Source organism: Neolamprologus brichardi, chromosome 6 (genome assembly GCF_056152115.1).
Source record: "Neolamprologus brichardi isolate AB-2024 chromosome 6, ASM5615211v1, whole genome shotgun sequence".
NCBI lineage: Eukaryota > Metazoa > Chordata > Actinopteri > Cichliformes > Cichlidae > Neolamprologus > Neolamprologus brichardi.
Window position 1 is genome coordinate 18,137,342 of NC_142109.1, and position 20,146 is coordinate 18,157,487.

Sequence of the window (20,146 nt, forward strand, 5' to 3'; positions counted from 1 at the left end):
CGTTTTTCTGATAATTTTGTTGGACACAGTTGACTCGCACCGTCTTGGGCCTAAATCTCTTCGTTTCTGAAACATTCCTCATAAACATTTTTCTAAATGTTCCCCAGGAGAGAGTGTGTGTTGCTGTGCCACCTTTATAAATCCAGTTTTGGTCTAATGACAGCCCAGTTTGTTTGAAACAAACTGATTATTGGGCCACATTCTTTGGTGGTTCACATTATGTATCATAATCTCAAACAAACAGGAGAAACTAGGAGCAGCTAACCAAGCCTTTAAATATGTAGGCCTAAATGATAAGTCACTGTGTTTATTACCTTACAGTTAATTCAGAGTTTGAATCTCAAACAATTTCTTGTCACCTTTGCAGGATTTACAGACATACACAGGGGTATTTTTCATCCCTCTGGCTTCTGATGCTGTAGCTATGTGGTCTAATGCAGGGATAGTTTGTCCCTGTATTGTATAAATATTTAATAAGATAATACACCTTCATGATAATCCCTGGCCTACATGCACACAGGTCTAAAGCAAACAGTCTGACAGAGTGCCATCTATATTAAATTAATTTCCAAAAATAGATGCCATAAAATAAGGAGCCCTCTCTGCCTGTGCAGAAGCATGTTTCTGCCCTCCTTATGGGTGAGCTGTCCCCTCCACAGCTGTCCAGCAGCTGTGGCCCTGGACACTGGCTGCATGATAATGACAAATATATTATACATATGGGTTAAATTATAAACATCAGTACAACAGAAATTCATCCACATGATTACCTGATGTATTTATATAGTTTTAAGGAGAATAAGTTTTCAGTCGAACTAATATGGTTGTTATAAAGTAAAAGAGATGCTTTCATAAAAGTGGTTAGTCACTTCAGTTAGTTCCTTGCAGGAAACCAAGCTAAATAAAGTTAAAAAAAAAAGGGTAAGGGTTAGCAAAACAAACAAACACAAGAACTCAACTAATAATTATTAGTCTAATGCCATTTTGAAGTATAAACATAATGCAGAGGAAATCAAAAAATACCCTTAAATTACATTTTTGCATGTCTACAAAATCTGTTAAATTTTGTAGACTCAGTGGGTTTGATCTATAGAATAAAATCTCCAAATATCTTCATCACACTATATTTTAATATTTCCCCAGTAAAACATTAATATGACATCCAGCATCATTCAGTTGCCATCTTATTTGCCAATGGGTTGATTGAATTCAACAAACTGATAATGATATTTGACTAACATATTAGGCATACATACATACTGGTATCCACAAGTCAAACTTTTGGGCTAGTATTTCAAAATTTAAATTTATTTACTCAGAATTTTGAGTAAGAAAGCCGGATTGCATTTTTAATTTTTTTTTATTTAATTAATTATTATTATTTTTAGTGGCAGAAACAAGCTCATTTTAATTTAAAAATTTGAGAAGCTTTTGTTATGTTGTTTTCTCATTAAAACAATTATTGTAATATGGCAGCGACAAGAGGTCAAATATCCATTGTTCGATTATCAGATTAAATAAATAAATAAATTATTTTTTTGTCTCCGGAGACTCGCTTACCCGCTTGGCATACACAGGGATAAACCATACACGTGACGTACGTACGTACGTACGCAAACATCTCAGTTCTCGCGAGAGTAAAATTCAAAAACAGGCGGTTGTTCGCTGAGAAGAAAACTAACCAAGAGGTACGTTTTAAAGCTCACGCGTTAAGTTTTTGGCTTTAATACTACTTTTCATGTCTGATAATTATAAAACGCCTCTCTAGGGACTTCGTCGTGCGTGACTTAATTACGTTGCGTTGTCTTTTTTTCTCGGCTCTTCTTTCACTGGTAATTCTCTCGAGGTGGGTTTAGGAAGCTAATGAGACTCCAGAGACCATCAGGCGGCTTCCTTTACTGCTAGCTAATAGAGACATTTCTGACAGCAGAGTTTACTCTAGGTAAGCCTGCTTCGGCTCATTGTATCGCTGTCTGTATTCGTTTAGGTTTCTGCGAAGGAAAGATGACGGCGGACAACGAAATAGACATCAAGGAGGCGTTTCAGCGAGCTCAGAAGGGCCACAATAACAAGGCAAAGCTGGTGGCGAGCCTCAAGAGCCGCTATAACAAGGTACGAGATAATGCTTTCTTATCAGTCTCTTCCTAAATGTCTTTCACATTATCCTGGATTAATGAGTGCATTGTTTAATATGCTAAAATAACTCAGTTTATACGAGAATGTATAAATGCGCTTTCTTCTTAGATATGGAAGAAATACAGTAAAGTGAAATTAAAGCTTGTACACAGGTTTTCATTCTCCGTCACATCTATCGGTACTCTCTGTATATCCTCTTTTACTACGTGCTTGAATCTTCTCTGTGGTCTTCCTCTTTTTCTCCTGTCTGGCAGCTCCATCTTTCTTCTTTCTTGCTTAAGTTTCTGGAAGTTTGAAGTGCTTGCAAGCTGTTTGTGTTAAACTGTTTGACAGAAAGCATACCAATCTCAGATTAACTGAGATGTCTGGATTGTTAAATAAGTCTTTCAGTTGACCTGGGTTCTTATTATTGATCTCATAAGCATGGACCCTTCTTTCCTCTGTCTCTTCCCTCAGCTTGAGGATAAATCACTGTTCCATGAGGAGTTTGCGCACTACCTGAAGTATGCAATGATTGTCTACAAGCGTGAACCTGCAGTTGAAAACGTCATTGAGTTTGTTGCGAGGTTTGCTGCAAGTTTCCAGTCTCCACCTAAAACAAACGAGGAGGGGGATCAGCAACAAGAGGAAGAAGAAGAAGATGATGATGCTGAGGACGATCATCCATTTCTGAGTTTCATCTTCAACTTTCTGTTGGAGGTATGAACATTATAATCCTAGTTTATGCCTGTTTTTTGGCAAGCAAATTTGACCAGCAAATTCTTGACCTATTGATGATGATTTGTTAAAAATGTATCCTTTTTTTCTTTTTTAAACAAATCTGTTAACCACAAAAATTAAAACTTGTTCATTTCGGATTTTGCTGACTTTTTGAACACAAAGGCTTTGATGTGATTCTTGTCTATACTGCCTCTCAATTTTATTTTGTGGTTTCCCATATGACTTCTTTCTATTCCTTATGTATTCACATCTGTTTTTCCTCATACACTTATCCTGATCCAATCCATGTTCACAATTACTCTTGTATCTCTGCCTTTTCCCTCCTAATCCGAGTTTTGTGCCTTTCGGTCTTATTCTAATGACCGTCTCATCTTGTTTTCTACATTTCTTTCTTCTCAGTCCCACAAAGCCAATAGTCATGCAGTACGTTTCAGAGCGTGTCAGCTGATCAACAAGTTGCTGGGCAGTATGGCTGAGAATGCACAGATTGACGACGATCTCTTTGATCGCATCCACCAAGCCATGTTGGTCCGTGTCACTGACAAATTCCCCAATGTGAGGATTCAGGCTGCTTTGGCCATGACCCGCCTTCAGCAGCCAACAGATCCAGACTGTCCAACCATCAATGGTTTGTTTTTTGTTTTTTAAATGCTGAAATCTGTGACTTATTATCTAAAATTATGTGTTGAATCCCCATCCTCTACATGGTCTTAAATTCTTAATCTTCTCTTGAATCTCACTTCTTAGAAAGTAATTATTGTCACGTGTTTTTGTTTTTTTTTTTTATTTCTTTGTGTATCTTTGTTACTGTCATTCTAACTTCGGAATTATTTTCTCCTCTTTCTAGCTTTTATGTTGATTCTGGAAAACGATACTAATGCCGAGGTGCGACGTGCCGTTCTGTCCTGCATTGCAATGTCCCCTCGGACACTCCTCAAAGTACTCAAGCGCACTCGAGACATCAAAGAAAATGTCCGCAAGTTGGCGTATCAGGTACCTATGAATGTAAAAATATGTATCCACTGCAAGGGCTGGTTGATTACGGAGATTTGCACTAAAACTTCCATGTATGTTTCTATTTAAGGTTCTGGCTGACAAAGTTCACATTAAAGCCCTTAGCATTGCACAGAGAGTAAGCCTACTGCAGCAGGGCCTCCATGACACCTCAGGTAACACTGATTTTTGTGGTTAAATAATACTACTTTTATACAGATGCATTTTCAACTTCAAAATTTGCACTTAAAGTAACGCAAAACCCTAATCAAAGCTGCTTCTTATTGTTTTAATTAGTAATACACCAGTTATTTTTTCTTCATTGTGAAAAATGTTTGTTTATACAGCAAAAAGCTCTTTGGAATAATGAGTGATCTAAAATTTAAAGAGATTTCTTTACCAAATATAAAATGAAAAACACATTGGAGAAGTTGAGCCCTTTTTTACCCCTCGGCTTTTAAAGGCTGATGGGGTATCGAACTTTGACATCCAAGTTTGTGAATTCGATAACTCGACATCGAAGCAACGTGGGGCTTTCAAAATGATACCAGAAGTGTATCTATCTCAGAATTTGAATCTGTGACCTTGACCTCGAGGTCAGGTTTTCTGAAAATCTTGTGAAGGCAATAACTCGAGAAGGAAGTTGCCTTGGATTTTGAAATTGGTAACATAAGTGAATTTACTAAAAATCTCGGACGAGTTTAAATCTCAGTGATCTTGAGCAGAAGGTCAGAGGTCAAGTTTTCTGAAAATCTTGTAAATGTGATAACTTGAGAATAAAGTGACCTAAGAGTTTCAAATTGATACCATAGGTGTATCTGCTAGTGTGCTGAACTGGGCACCACTAGTATTTTTGTTTGATTGATAGGAATGGTCCTGCTGTATATGTGTCTGATAGCCTGTGTGCTTTTCAGAAGCGGTAAGGGAGGTGGTTTGTTCTCGTTTGTTACCGGCCTGGCTGCTTCGGCTGGACGGGAACATCATTGAACTGCTCCATAGGCTGGATGTGGAAAACTGCGCAGAAACAGCTCTGGAGACCCTGAAAGCGATCTTCAAAAACATCCCGACTGAAGAGCTGCTGCAGAACCAAGTAGAGCTCGACAACAGGTACTCCCACTTCTCCCTCTGTCTAACAAATAATAAATAAAATGTCTGAAGTTAGAGATCATCGTGTGTGTTTTTTAACAGGAGGCTGATCCCAAAGGACAGTCTGACCTGTGAAAATGTGCTTTACTGGAGAGCTCTGTGTGAGTTCATCAGGAGTAAAGGAGATGATGGTGATGAAATGCTGGAGCAAGTATTGCCAGATGCAGCCACTTATGCCGACTACCTGTGTGGGTAAGAAGAGCCACTGTTATTGGATTATAAATTGTGGTTTTCTTGCTTATTGCTGTGCTGTGTAAATTCTGGACCAAGTAACTTTTCATATTGGTGGAATTTATGGAATATTTTATTGGGCACTTAATGTGCTTTTAGTTACTTTGTAGTGTTTTATTTGGAAAAAAAAAAAAACAGTTGCCATAATGATTGTGTTGTAGCTCTAGGTATCTGAAGGCAGGTCCGGTGTTCTCAGAGGAGCTCCTTCTGTATGTAACTGTGTGGCTAACTCAAAGCTTATATAACAGCGAGGCTAACTGACTGCTTTTTGTTAAACTTCACCTGGCTATTATAAAATATAGTTTTACGTCCAGACAAGTTAACCTGCTTTGCTCATGGTCAGTGCACATAAAAATGGGTGTGTTTTCATTTACAAGAGTAAAACTTGATACTTTAAAAACATTAGTAATCAGTTTAACACGCCCTTAGTGTGCAGCAGGTCAAGTACAATCCAATCCAGGTATGTACCAATCCAACTTTTTCCAGTTGTGAGAAAGTTCATTAGGACTTTTTAGTCATAGCAGCTGAAATGTCCACAATTTGCAGTTAAATTAAATTAAACAAATAAAAGTAGTTAGTGTAGCTTAAGTGAAACACCTCCATGCTGTTGTTGCGTTGCCATTAGCTCTCCCACTCTCCACAGATCGTCACGTTGTCACCAATATCCGACCAAATACCGGATCGATGTTTAGAGCAGCCTGAAGCCTGAGCTTGCATGGACTTCAAAACACTCACACTGAACCCATTAGTTGAAACTTTTGCCATGTTTAATTTGAACATGCACCAGTGGAACAATAAAGAAAAGCACGACATATCCACCTTCATGTTTATTTTTTTAAAATAATGTCATTTGCTTTTGATGGGTACCATTATCCTTCGCAGTCCTTGTTAAATTGATGTTTTCTGTGTCTTTTGTTTATTAACAAGTTAATTATACAGATAACTTATCTCACTTGCCGCAGCAGGTTTCTTTTTGTAATCCTTTAGACTTTTATCTTTTTTAGTAACAGTTGTGGTTTTCAGCAAATATGAAAACCAGACAATTATTGCACCGCATTATTTTTGTAACGATGTTGCTGTTTGGTTTTGTTGCCTAAATTGGTATCGTGGTGCTTTATGCTCCTAACTCTCTGCTAAGCTGTGTAAGCCAAAGCTTTTTATTTGTTTTTTTATTTGAGTGATATCTATAGTCCAAAGAAATCCACTTTATAAAGTTCTATTTTTTCCAAAGTCTGTGGGTAATCACGATCTCAGTAGTGATCCAAGTGATCATAGCTGATTTTTGCCATACTCAAGCAGACTGACAGCTTATCTGCTACCCTTGCTGTGCACTGACAGTCTAGTGCTTGTGTATGTAAGTGTGTGAAATACTGACGTGTGATATGCTCTGCAAATGAATTTGATTTAACTAATTGGCAAATCTAACATTTGTCTCCTCGTAAAATGGGTATATTAATTTGAGAGAGGTGACAAGTAGCTGGTTGGTTAAAAGTCACTCCACCGCTGACTTGATAACTGACTCTGCTGTGTGACATTTGGGAGAAGCATTAATTTTGTTTATGCTGTCAGAGTAGCTAAATTATTCTAAATGAATGGGCTCTGAGAACTGCTGTTGTCTGACTCTGACTGTTGTAGATATCTGAAGGCCGTGCCTGTGCTGTCTGAGGAGCAGAGGGCCGACTTTAACCAAGTGGAGCTTGTCATGACCAAAGAGTTCATCTCGCAACAGCTCATCCATCTCATCGGTTGTCTGGACACCAACGAGGAGGGTGGCAGGTAAGATGAGAACAAGGTTGAGGAATGTGAATCGGATGCAAAATACCTTAAAATGCATGTGGAAATCAGCCGGGAAAGAGGAAGGATGTTTTTGGAGGGTGATGCAAACAGTCTGGTATTTCATTAATCAGCATGTCCTAACAAAAATGGCTCAAAATGGTATATTCAAAAAAAAAAAAGAGTCTTTTAGAGCCCACTTCTGATGTTTCCTACCCAAACACCAGGCCAGAAATAAGAAACAAGTGTATGAGATCTTCATATTGGCAAAACTCATACAAGAAAGTATTGTCTTTTCTTTGTTTGAGAAATGACTGCAAGTAAAGATTATTTTCTGACAGGCAGCTAATAGATAAATTAATTAATACATTTCAGACCCAGATTAGTTGATGTGACAGGTTAGACAGTGAGCTGACTGGTTGGTTAAATATTAAATTAAACATTGTTTTGATTCATTTGCCTGTCTGTTTATCTGGATAGCTCAGGAGGCTTTGGTCAGATTTGCATGAAATTTTACTTTCGGGTTTCATCCCTCGGAAGTAATAAACCGGTGCAGTCAGTCTAGTTTTGGAACTAGACTCTGGTTCGTAGTGGCAGCTTGAGGCTTAGGGTGTAGAGCGAGTCATCTAATAATGTGAAGGTCACTGGCTTTATCTTCGACTCCTCCATTCTGTGTGAATGGTGTGAGTGTGTCTGTGAACGTTAGTAGTTTTCAGGCTTGCGACTCTGAGACTGCTCTTGTTTTTATATATAAGACTTAATTAATTTGGTAGGAGATCCATAATGTTAGTTTTTTAAAGTCTGTTTATTCATTTAACGGTTGAGCTGTGCGTGTTCGTAGGAAGCGTGTGCTGGCTGTCCTGCAGGACATGTTGGCTCTTCCTCAGACTCCCTCCTCTCTGGTCTTCCTCCTCACTGAGAAGCTCCTCAACCTCATCTCCGATGACCACAGACGCATCCAAACTGTAAGTTAGGCTTAAACATGAACTTCACTGTATAGTCAGTTGTCGTGTTATCCAAACTCCCTTTTTGCACACGAGGGGAAATATAAATGTCACTGCCCTTTATGAATCCAGCTGACAGAGCAATTAGTCAGAAATGAAATGATAAAGGCTGTAATTATTTATCAGTGGTTCCAGATGGGCACACACCGGGGTCTTTTTGTTTGACGTGTCAGAAAATATAGCAGGTTTCCTCTCAGCTGTGGCATCATTGACCCTCAGATTGATGTTTAAATGAGCTGGCTTTGTGTCGCACAGGTGGCAGAAATCATCTCCGACGTGAGGGAGCCCATCACAGCGGCCAGTCAGCCAGTGGATGAGAACGAGAAACGCCGGCAGCAGGTCCAGGTGGGTGACACTCTGCCAAATGAAAACGCCCAGAAGCGATTTGATTCTGGAAACCCGTCCAGTTGTCTCACTGTGATTAAATAGAAGAGCTAAACAGCGTCTTTGCACAATTCTACTTTATAGAAGTTAAAAGTCAGAAGGTGACAAAAAAATCCCTTTCTATTAAAGGACACCATGTAGACTGATGACCAGATTACTGTCTAATAATTTCTTAATTAGTTGGATTTTTTTTTTTTTTTCTCTCTCTGCTCCATTTATATTCCTTCCTTTCTGTTTCTTTGTCCTGCTCTACTTCCAGCTGGCAGATGGTTTATATTTAAGGCCAAGCTCACTTAAACTAGCGGGGTGGATGGTGAATGTCATGTACGCTAAACGTATCTTTGCCTGGTAAATCCTGGTTCATTAGCTCTCCCTTCTTTGCTTCATTCCCTTTGCTTAAGCTCCATGCACACGTTCGCTCTGAGGGAATTACTCTAGGTTGTGACTGTTAATCTGTCTCCTATACCTTAGTTTCCTCACTAAATACTGAAATCTGTTGGATTCAAAATGGCTGTTGAGAAAGTTAATCCTAGCCCAGGTGTTCACTTACTCTGTCCGCTCTGTGCACCTGGTCTCTCCCATCTTTTTATTCTTCAGTGAGTAAAGGCAAAGAAGGCTCCAGAGGGCTGTAGCCTCTCCCAGAGCATCAGCTGTTGTTTTTCCTGTTTGCGGAGGTGCAGTTTTCCATCTCAACAGTCCTCTCTTGAGCGTGCTTCAGCTGAAGAATGACCCTCGCCTCTTATTTTTATTGTCTGACCTGTTTGTGTTTTTTGTTTTTTTTTCTTTCCCTCTTTTCGCTATCAGCTTGCAGAAGTGAAGGTGCGTATCTTAGAGGCTAAACAAACTCTGGAGGACTGCATCTCCGCCCAGGAGTTCAGCCAGGCGGCAGAGCTGAAGAACTCCATCACAGATCTGGAAAATCGCAGGAACCAGATTCTCCAGGACATTGCGGAAAGCAACCAAGTGGCTGACAAGGAGGTCCGCACAGAGAAGGTATATAACTACACAGAAACATCACCTCTGCATTTAAATGTACAGTTTTTGCTCAGCTCTAGCTCCATTCATGGACCCTTGGGGCATTCACTGTCTGAAAAAAGCCATTCATGGACCTCTCCTTTTAAGGCAACCCCCTGTTTATGCCAGCTCTGATTTGTTACCCCTTGTAAGCTGAAGGTTTCCCAAGCAGACAGGAGGTATGGGGGCTTGCTTCTGCCACTGGAGGGAAAAATGCCAACCCTAAGTCAATTTCTGGATATTATCTCAATATTTTGACACAAATACTCAAACTTCTGAGAAAATAACTTAAAATGGAGAAAATAGCCTGAATTTTTGATTCATGAAGTTGTGATAATAACCAAATATTTCTACATATTGGTGCCAAGTTTCCATGGGGCGGAGTTAGTGAGCTCAGGGCCAGAGCTGCATGATGGCTACCCCAAATCGCTGTCAGCGTGAATCTCATTAAAATTATGTTAATGCCATAACCGCATTAACTTGGTAAATCTCCGTTAGCAAGCTAGTGCCGATTGCCCCGAGCGTGGGGCTGCACGGTGCTAACGATTTAAAGAGCTAACGCGTTGACACCGCGCAGCCCCACGCACAGGGCGAGCCGCGCTAACTTGCTGATGAAGATTTGCAGTGTTAGCGTCATTTTAACGAGATTAAAGCTGACAGCACTAGTTACAAAGTTTATAATAATTTCAGTATTTTTAGATCCCAACAAGCTGAGTCATAAAGACAATTTTTGTCCTCGTTGTTGTTGTTTTTTTTTAATAAACCGTCATACAGACTTCACATGTGGAGATTTTGGCTTTTCATTGAATTTGTCCCTGTTTTTATACATCATGGGGTGTGATGCAATAGTTTACTAGTGCATCCCACTGGAGATCAGATCTGTCTGTATGTGACCCATGAACTGAAATTACTATGACCTGACCTGGTTTAGAGAAGCCTGAGCTTTTTGCTGACTCACCTCATTATTTTAAACCTTGTTAATATGACCATCCATCTCCATATGAGCCACCAGCATCCATATGACAGAAAATAAAGAATGTGTTTTAATAAAATGAAATGGTGAATATGGTATGTGTTTGTTTGCTTTGCAGAATGATCCAGATACTCTTTTGAGGTGTCTAACGATGTGTGCTGAGCTGCTGAAGCAAATGAACATCAAGACCCGGATTGGTCCCACCACAAGCGCCTTAATGTCTTCACTGGTAAAAACAAAACAAGCACTTGAGTTTGTGTCGTAACTAAACATGCAGATCTATAGTAAAGGCAGCAGGATCGCCTTTTCAGATCTGAGTTTGTACATCTGTTTTTTCAGAAACCATTGTCAGTTTCTTTCATGCTAGTGTTGAGCCGACGCCACCCTGTAGAAAACAAGCATTTAAAAATATCCCTTTTTTTAGGACACGAGCATGAGCTGTATATGAAAGTTTATTGAGGTCACAGATGAAGGGAACCAGAGGGTGGTTTTCCCAAAGACTTCAATGCACATAACCAAACAGCTGATGATGGTTCAGAGCTGGCAGATTCTCTGAGTCTTCAAACTTTGCTTCAGTTAGATGCTCATTCAGACGATTTATACTTGGTGTGTGTTGAAACAAACTGATAGCTGCAAAGCAGAGGCGGGCTATGAAGAGATACCACCGTAGTTCCAGATTGAAATTTCAACCGTTAAAAATGTGATGCAGAAAAAGCAATTAAGGGGAACTGTGGGCGCCAGAAAAAGATCTGTGAGACCAAGATAAGTTAGTGTTGAATAAAGAGCTTCATGACTGGCGGGCAGGAAGGCAAAATAAACGTCAGCTATCACAGATGATATGTGGCACAGGATACTCTGAACAGAAAGAAGAAGAATGGATTACCCAACATATCATCAAATGATCAAAAAACATCCTGTTTGTACAAAACTGCCTGAAGACATTTCAGAACTGTATCTCTCCAAACAAGGGACACTAAATCCACAGATCGAGCGTAACAATATGACCACTGATGGCTGAAGTGAGTAGCACTGATTATCTCTTCATCATGGCACCTGTTAGTTGGTGGGATATATTAGGGAGTGAGTAAACAGTTTGTCCTCAAAGTTGATGTGTTAGAAGCAGGAGAAATGGGCAAGTGTAAGGATTTGAGTGAGTCTGGCGAAGGCCAAATATTGATGGCCAGACGACTGGGGCAGAGCATCTCCAAAACTGCAGCTGTTGTGGGGGTGTTCCCGATCTGCAGTGGTGAACCAGCAACAGGGTCAGGGGCAGCCAAGGCTCACTGATGCATGTTGGGAGTGAAGGCTGATCCAACAGACAAGCTACTCTAGCTCAAATTGCTGAAAAGGTTCATGCTTGTTCTGATAGAAAGGTGTCTGAATACACTGAGCATTGCAGGTTATTGCTGTTTGGGCAGCAAAAGGCGGAACAGCACAGTATTAGGCTATTATGTTATGTCTGATCGGTGCATATAGACTGGCCAAACATTTTCATTTTTCTTAATATTTATCACATAAAAAGTATCAGGGGATTTCACAAGAAAAATAACAGACTGTTTTTGCTGCTGATAGAACTCAAGACCACAAAGTCTAAAAGCTGAAGATTTTTATATCGAGTCGTTTACAAAAAAAGAAGAAGAAGAAAGAAACACTCATCTGTCACCAATCAACAAATAAATAATTCTGTATTCAATACTGAGGGTAGATGGAAGTTTTTGACCAGTGAATTCATGTGTTATTTCTTCTGTTTTACAAATGTGTTTTTCTCATAGACCCTATTTGTTTTATTCTCAGAAGTGTGTCACGTACCATTTCTCAGCTTTTAAAATTTCATACAGTCATAACTTATTTTTGATGAGGGGAATAAAACACGGACTTTTTAGGTACTGACACGCTGGCTCGCACTCTCAGAAATGGCCATAGTAGTGACAATATTTTCATATCACGTATAAATGTACACTGTACTATGGATGTCATGATGAGGCACATCTGCAGTATTTGTTCTAACAGGGGTTAACAGAGGTTAAAGTGGTTTGAATCGGGTCATGCTGTTTCACTCACTCGCTTCTCCTAAATTCGCAGCTTTCTTTGTTAGTGATGCTGAGCTGTTGGTGGTTCAGTCGATAAAACCAGCCCCTGCTGGTACCGTCCATGAATCAGTTGGACAAGAACTGTCTGAAGTTTAAGGTGTGGAGCGAAACATCGTAGCGCGTGACACACGAGTGCTGACAGGTCAGGTAGTCTGTGAGCTTGTGCAGAATATTGTGTGTGAATCCTGATGACTTGGAGCACTATTTGCTGTTGCTCCCGTAAGGAAGCTGAAATGTCAAAAAAGGAACCCTATGCCTTGGTTAAATGAGGAGCTCTTGAACTTGAGAAGAAATTGTAGAAAAGCGGAGCGTCACTGGAGATCTTCCAGACTAGAAGTATTTCTCCAGGCTTGGAAGGACTCATTGTCTTCTCTTCAATCAGCGATGTCAACAACGAAAGCAAATTATTTCTCAAATCTCATCATGAGCCATAAATATAACTCAAAACTCCTTTTGAACAGTGTCGCAACTTACAGAGAGTAAGTCAACTCTCTGCTGTTCTAATTTGATAGCTCATGACTTTCTTACATTCTTCAGAGACAGGGCTGAAACACTCCCTCCCTCCTCAAACTGTTCACTAGACTACTCGGCTGCTTTGCTTGTTGGTGCTGATAAACTGGTCCGTGACTTCAAGGTTATTTCTCTGTCTGGATTAAATAAGGTAAAAGCAGCTTGATGTACAACCTGTTCTTTGGATCCTCTACCAGCCTGGGTTATAAAGGAACTGTGGTCAGTATTAGGACCCTACATTCTGTTTCTTTTAAATACTTCATTGACGACTGGGGTCTTTCCTGAATGTTTTAAATCAGCTGTGGTATTGCCGATCTTGAAAAAGCCTGGACTGGATGTTGACATGGTCGCAAACTATAAACCCATCTCACATCTGTCTTTTTTGTCTAAGGTCTTTGAAAAAGTGGTTTTTAAGCAGCTCACTGAGCATTTGTCAACAAGCAATCTGTTTGAACCATTTCAGTCTGCTTTTAGACCAAATCACTCCACAGATACAGCTTTAGTCAAAGTGGTAAATGATCTGCTGGTAAATGCAGACAATGATCGCACTTCTGTTTTATTACTGGTGGATCTAAGTGCTGCATTTGACACTGTGGATCACTGCATTTTATTGGATAGGCTTGAACATTTTATTGGAATTACAGGAAATGTTTTATCATGGCTGAGATCTTACCCGCTTGGGATGTCTCAGACTGTTAGTTTTAAAAATGATCTGTCCGAGACTTGTGCAGTGAGGCATGGGGTCCCTCAGGGCTCCGTACTTGGACCATTGCTGTTTTCTATGTACCTGCTACCTCTTGGTGTTCTTTTACGTTCTTTTAATGTAACCTTTCATTGTTACGCTGATGACCTGCAGCTTTATGTTCCTTTAACCATTGGAATTGTGCTGAAGTCTCTAAACTAGAATGTTGTTTATCTGCAATTAAGGGCTGGTTATCGGATAATTTCTTGCTCCTAAATACTGATAAGAAAGAGTTGATGGTCATTGGGCCACACAAATTTCAGCACTTGTCCCAAAATTTCATCTTGAAAATTGATGACAGTGCCATAAATTGCAGGAACAAGGTAAAAAACTTGGGTGTGTGGTTCGATATGGTGCTCTCCTTTGAATCTCATGTGAAAGAGATAACAAAGACCGCCTTTTTTCATTTGAGGAACATAGCCAGAATCAGACAAGTTTAGTCAAGCGACACTGCAGAGGTTCTTGTCCATGCATTTGTGTCTTCCCGTATTGATTATTGCAATGCTCTTCTTTCTGGCCTACCAAAGAAAAGTTTTAGAAGTCTACAGATGGTGCAAAATGCAGCTGCTCGCATTTTAACAAGAACTGGTAAATTTGAGCACATTACCCCTGTTCTGAGATCACTGCATTTGCTACCTTGTCAGGTTCGAGCAGATTTTAAGGTCCTGCTGCTCACCTATAAGGCTTTAAATGGATTGGCACCTACATACTTCTCCTACCTTTTACACCTTTATGCTCCATCTCGTGCTCTACGATCTCAGGACTCTGGCCTTCTAAAAGTTCCTAGAGCCAGAAAAACGACAATTGGAGAGCGTGCTTTTTCTTTTCGTACCCCGTTTCTGTGGAACAACCTCCCTCAAGATATTCGGCAGGCATGCTCTGTGGAGGTTTTTAAAACTAAGTTGAAGACACATTTGTTCACCTTATCCTATATGTCTTAATTCTATGGCTTTTAGTTTTTAAATTTTTATTGTTTTTAACTTGTATTGTGTCTCTTACCTGTATTGCTATGTATCGCTTTTATTTTATTTATCCCTTTAGTTGTACAGCACTTTGTTTGAAAGTGCTTTATAAATAAAGTTGTTGTTATTATTATTATTATTATTATTATTATTATTATTATTATTATTTCACACACATTCATCAGTAATAAGCCTTTATTGCAAAACGGATGTAAATAAATAACAGCTGTTATCATTTATTCTTATCTGTTACTAACAATGCAGTTTATTAACAATGGTTAAGTGTTAACCTTATTGATTGCTTTCACTGTTTTTTCCTGCATCTCAGATCCTGCCCAGCATAGCAAGCGCTCACCCTGCTGTCCGCAACATGGCTGTGGTGTGTTTAGGAACATGTGCTCTGCACAGCAAGGAGCTAGCCAAAACCCACATGGTCCTGCTGCTACAGGTAACTTCTTATAGATGCGTTTCAGATACCTGAAACACTTTGTTTACATGTGTAAGGATGCTACACGATGAACAGAAAATTAAGCCTTAATATAATTTCCACACTTAAATTGCTGCTTTCCTTCTAATCGGATTAAATGATTATTAACCTCCTAAAACCCAAACTCTTTCATGGCATGCATTTTTAATTTTTCTTTGCTATTTGGGCTGATTGGGACCTGATGAATGTAAAAACAAAGAATTACATGATTTTTTTAAATATTTTTTTGTTTCTGAGAAAAATGAGATTTACACATGAGGACATTCGTTTTAACTTTCGATAGAACAGTGACAGTATAATGTCCTCGTAAGTGGATATCAGGCCTTTGTAGAGCAAAATTTAGTATTTTGGTCTAGACAACCCAAATGATGTCCACATATGTGAACGGCGGGTCCTAAGAGGTTAATGACATTAATAATTCAGTTACTGTCAGTCTTTCTGCAAATAAAATAATTGCTAATCAATCACTTTAAAAAAAACATGTAATAAACTAAACATGACGCCTTTAGCTTAAGAGCTGTGCTCAAACTAATCCTCAGTTATTTTGTAACTGTAGCTAATTGCAAAGTAAACAACATTATGCAGGCTGGAGGGGAGTCGGGCGGTGATTCTAGTCATTTTTGTTCACTGACAAAAAACACACATGAATTAAAGGCTTTCTTTATTCAAAGTGCTCTGTGTATCTGCGTGTTTCCAGATAGCTCAGCTGGATGAGGTAAAGATCCGTATCAGTGCTCTGCGGGACATCATCGACCTGCTGCTGCTGTTTGGCTTCCAGCTTCTCTCTGAAACAGCTGCCACTGAAGTGGCCCGGCCCTCCCAATCCTCACCAGAGAACCAAGACGATGACATGGCGGTTGCAACTGAGGAGAAGGCGGACGTACCAGAGGACACCGCACAGAGTATCCTTGTGATGCTGTCAGAGTTCCTGGACAGTGAGGTGAGGCTGAGATATTTTACTCCAGAAACTACAGTATGCATGTGGGTGTTTATAGATGTCTGATACATGTGCTGTGAACATCCTTCAGGTGTCCGACCTGCGGACAGAGACAGCGGAGGGCCTGGCCAAACTCATGTACACGGGCCGCATCTCCAGCGCCAAGATGCTGTCCCGTCTGGTGCTGTTGTGGTACAATCCCGTCACAGAGGACGACATACGCCTGCGACACTGCCTCGGCGTCTTCTTCCAGCTCTACGCCCGCGAGAGCAGGTCACTAATGTGCATGTTGAGTGATGTGGTCACTTTTATTTGGCATGGAATCTCCCCCAGCTGATCATGTGACATCAAAATGGTGTTTTTATGCGTCAGGGCTCACCAGGAAGTCGTGGAGGAGAGTTTCTTGCTGACCGTTCGGACTCTGATGAACGCTCCGGCGACGTCTCCGCTCGCTGAGGTGGACATCAACAATGTAGTCGAGCTTTTTGTTGAGCTGACTCGCCCGGGAGCTCTCATTAAACCTTCATCTAACACTGAGGTGAGAAACATCGGAGACTGAGGAAGAGACTCAGGAAGATTTTAAATTAAACCCAAATTCCAAAAAGCTATTTATAATCTTATTATATTAGGAGTGTGGATTTACTGTTGGGTCTGTGGCTCTGTTCAAGGAAAACACCAAAGATATTTTTATTGCCTCACTGAGCGTTTGTTATACATCTTCCCTGAAATACAAGCTAATAGTCTGCAAAATGTTTCACAGGATTACTGCAGGTCAAGTAAGCGTGAGCAGATTTTAATTTAGTTCTAAAGTGTTGTAAAAGGTTTAATCTAGTAATAACAACAAGGCTAAAACAGTTTTATTATTAATCTCTGAATAATTGTATTTGTATACCTGTGTATGTCTCAGGAGGTGTGTGTCCATGACTACATGGCTGTGCGTATCTGTGGCGAGATGATGAAGGACCCCACAGCCCCCGAGGTGCGCCTCTATGCAAAGACTCTGAGCAACCTGGAGCTCAGCAGAGACGAGACCGCCAGGGAGGACCTGCAGACGCTGCTGCAGCAGCTTGTACAGGTGAGCCTACTGCTATCGCACCACTGTAACGTAGTCCACGTGATATTGGCAACCATATCAACACAAAACGAAATGAAGGCCTGGAAGAAACAAAAGGTGGAAGGAGACTGAGGGAGCCACACAATGGGCTGGAGGACAACCCTTAATGAGGTTGTATAAATAAAAAGCTAAAATAAGGTACTGCCAAAAAACAGCAGACTGCTAAAACTTTACAAAGAAAAGGAAAAAGAACATAAAGAAGGAGGGACCTATAGATGCTCAGGAGCTGCTTGGTCTGGGAGAGATCGCAAAAGTTTTCTCTGAGTTAACTTTAAACAGGGGTAGAAATTCGTTAGTTACTCCACCCAAAAAGAGAAGACGCAAACACGAGTGAGAACTAATCACAAATTATAGCTAAAGCTGTGAAAATTGCAATTAAAAAAGCTCTTTGGGTTTTTTTTCGTTGTTTTGTTTGTTTGTTTGTTTTCAACCAAAAAAAACAAAATCAAAGTATTGAACATGTTCTGTTCATTTCAAGCTCCATATTTTATATCCTGGGACTGATTCACAGTTTAAAATAATCCTTATTTACCTTATACTAAGACTTTGTGCAGCTACTCGGTTTATCTGAAATAAGCTCTTTTAGTTCTTCTTCCTTTAAGCCAACTTCTGCTGATTTGTTTTGTCCTTGCAAACAGAACGTTTAAACAGCAAGTGGGTGGAGCTGTTGTGGTCACATTTAGAGTGACACTGTGAGCACCACTGTCTCAAATGAAGATATTAAAGCAGTGTGATGCCTTTGACTTTGATTGTGAACATAGCATTAGCAACTGTAACGGGACACATGAACGACATCATAGGTCCATGTTGTGTTTTAAAAACAGTTGAAAATTTTCCAGAATTAACTACACTTCTCATTAGAATAAAGTGGAGAAAACAGCAGCTCCGACTTTATGAACAAAATGTGTTTTCTGTGGAGTTGAAAATCAGCTAAACCAGGCTGTATTATAATGTAATACCAGCTTGTACCACAAGATTGTGGATTGAGTCAGTTTAATCTTCATTTAAACATCAAAGTCAACGAGAACGTATTCCTCTTTACCTTTTGCCAGGACACCTTTGTAAAGTTTCTTGAGGAATAGTTAAAAGGACGGGAGGAAAATGGCACTATAAGTCCAAAAACATCTTAACATGCTTCCCCCCTAGTGGTGAAAGTGTCACGTGTGTGAATGTCAAAAGACAGAAATCATCAGGATATATAGAAAAACCTTCACAGCAGTTCATCAAACCGAGCTCATGTAGTGTGGAGCACAGACCTGTACCTGCATATCTGTCTGTTAAAAGGCCCATTGTTTAAGTTCACCCCTTTCCCTCCTCCTTTCCTTCAGGTGGTGAAGGATCGTGTCTGTCTCCGTGCTCTGGAGAAGATGATTTATCAGCTGGCGGACTCAAAAGAGCAGGCTGAGCTCCTCAGCACCACTGCGTTACAACCCCTGGATGTCAATGCAGATGGTACGTATGCAAACACAGACTTTAAATAGGAATGGCCATCTGATATCCCATGGAGCATCTCCAACTTATGTTACCTCCTGAGTGTGTGTCTAAATAGATTTAAAATGCTAATTTGTGACAAGCGCTCCTGCAAAAGGATTACATGACTTTACCAACATGTTGCTAAGTAGATTAAAAATGACTCGCTCTGTCCCATTCGGTGTTTGTTTAGATAAAAATGCAGCAGGCTGAGGGCGGAAATGCAGAAAAATGAGTTCTGTTTTCTGTTTCCACAGAGGCTGCGGCAGATGATCCATCAAAATCTGCCAAGAGACCCAAAAGAGGTAATGCAGGGGTTTTTATATGCTCGTCTAAAACCGCAGTCATTCAGTGCCGCTATATTTTTAGAGCTCCTCCTCTCCTGCCCGAGGCAAGAAGTTGAGTCAGCACTGGGAGGTAACCCGAGTCTTTGTTTTCACAGGTCAGAGGAAAGCATGCACAGCCAAAGGTGGCAAAAAGCCGAGCAGGAGGGCAGAGTCGTCAGAGGAGAGGCGAGTTTGCTGATTTTTAGCAAAATAGAAAACAGACCCATTCAGTAACATATTCATCACAAGTGCATTTACTTATTTTCTCGTCTCATCGTCTCTCTTTGGCTACAGCGATGGAGAAAATGTCCCAGAGTCGGCCTCCATGGTGCGTCCGTCACGGAGGGCCAAGACTGCAGCTCTAGAGAAGACGAAGCTGGACCTCAACCCTCTTATCAACCAGGAGGCCAATGTGTCCTGAATAAAGAGATTTACCTTTCTGTATCGACTCAGTGATCAGGCAATGAGTCATATTTACCCTTAAGTTACATTTGTGTTGTTTTCAGTTTAAAGTTTCGTCATTAAATAAATGTATCAAGTTTAACAAAACTTGTTCTCTTTTTTAAAAATTTAGTGCAAACATATCCTGATAACCTTTAACAGGGAAAAAAGCAAATCACCATTTCACACAAGAAGCAAAGACAAAATGTTTCTTTTGTGTTCATGTTTTAATGCCCTGAATAACTATGTGACCTTTCTAGATTCTCTTTGTTTGAAATGGTTGGGATTCCCTTACCAGTTCCCTCTCTACCAGTACATAATTAAACCATGTTAATCACCACAAATGTGACGAATTCAGAGAGGTCCGATTTCAATCATTGAAATCTTACAGAATAAAAATGGAAATGGTATTTCAGTTTTGCTTGAAGTTACATACATTTTCTATTAATTCTTAAAGGAAGAGTAACAAGTCAGGTTTTTGCAGTAAACAAATAATTATACTGTAAGTAAAGTGTAAGTAATTTTAAGTATTTCATGGTAATTTTGTGGTATTAGAACAATGTTTTCCCAGCACGTTGTAGGTATGCTGTACTTTTGGACTGGATTAATCTTGCATTTTTATATATTTATTTACTTTTACATTAATTTAATATTTATATTCATGATGGGTGTTTTTTTTCCCATCCCCCCCCA

The 20,146-nt window shown here is 40.0% G+C and overlaps 1 protein-coding gene across 2 annotated transcripts; it reads left to right on the forward strand.

Moving 5' to 3' along the window:
* Positions 1-1,618: 1,618 nt before the first annotated feature.
* ncapg (non-SMC condensin I complex, subunit G) lies at positions 1,619-19,846 on the forward strand. 2 transcript variants are annotated; one of them, XM_006787225.3, is made up of 22 exons: positions 1,619-1,688; positions 1,988-2,112; positions 2,593-2,835; positions 3,256-3,484; positions 3,704-3,849; positions 3,941-4,025; positions 4,764-4,956; positions 5,038-5,187; positions 6,862-7,002; positions 7,841-7,964; positions 8,259-8,348; positions 9,192-9,380; positions 10,493-10,603; positions 15,007-15,126; positions 15,863-16,105; positions 16,194-16,375; positions 16,475-16,640; positions 17,010-17,177; positions 18,545-18,668; positions 18,944-18,991; positions 19,129-19,198; positions 19,307-19,845. In XM_006787225.3, exons 2-22 carry the CDS (start codon positions 2,005-2,007, stop codon positions 19,431-19,433), a joined length of 3,057 nt encoding a protein of 1,018 aa, XP_006787288.2. In that variant the 5' UTR covers positions 1,619-1,688; positions 1,988-2,004; the 3' UTR covers positions 19,434-19,845. The 2 variants fall into 2 exon arrangements, with proteins under 2 accessions (XP_006787288.2, XP_006787289.2); XM_006787226.3 differs by lacking the exon at positions 1,619-1,688 and adding an exon at positions 1,699-1,846 and having other exon boundaries at positions 19,307-19,846.
* The last annotated feature ends 300 nt before the right edge of the window (positions 19,847-20,146 follow it).

Coding starts and splice junctions, on each gene's coding strand:
- ncapg (XM_006787225.3), top strand. CDS start 2,005: ATGACGGCGGACAACGAAATAGACATCAAGGAGGCGTTTCAGCGAGCT. Junction 3,850..3,940: donor TCCGCAAGTTGGCGTATCAG/GTACCTATGAAT, acceptor TTTCTATTTAAG/GTTCTGGCTGACAAAGTTCA. Junction 16,106..16,193: donor CAGAGTTCCTGGACAGTGAG/GTGAGGCTGAGA, acceptor AACATCCTTCAG/GTGTCCGACCTGCGGACAGA.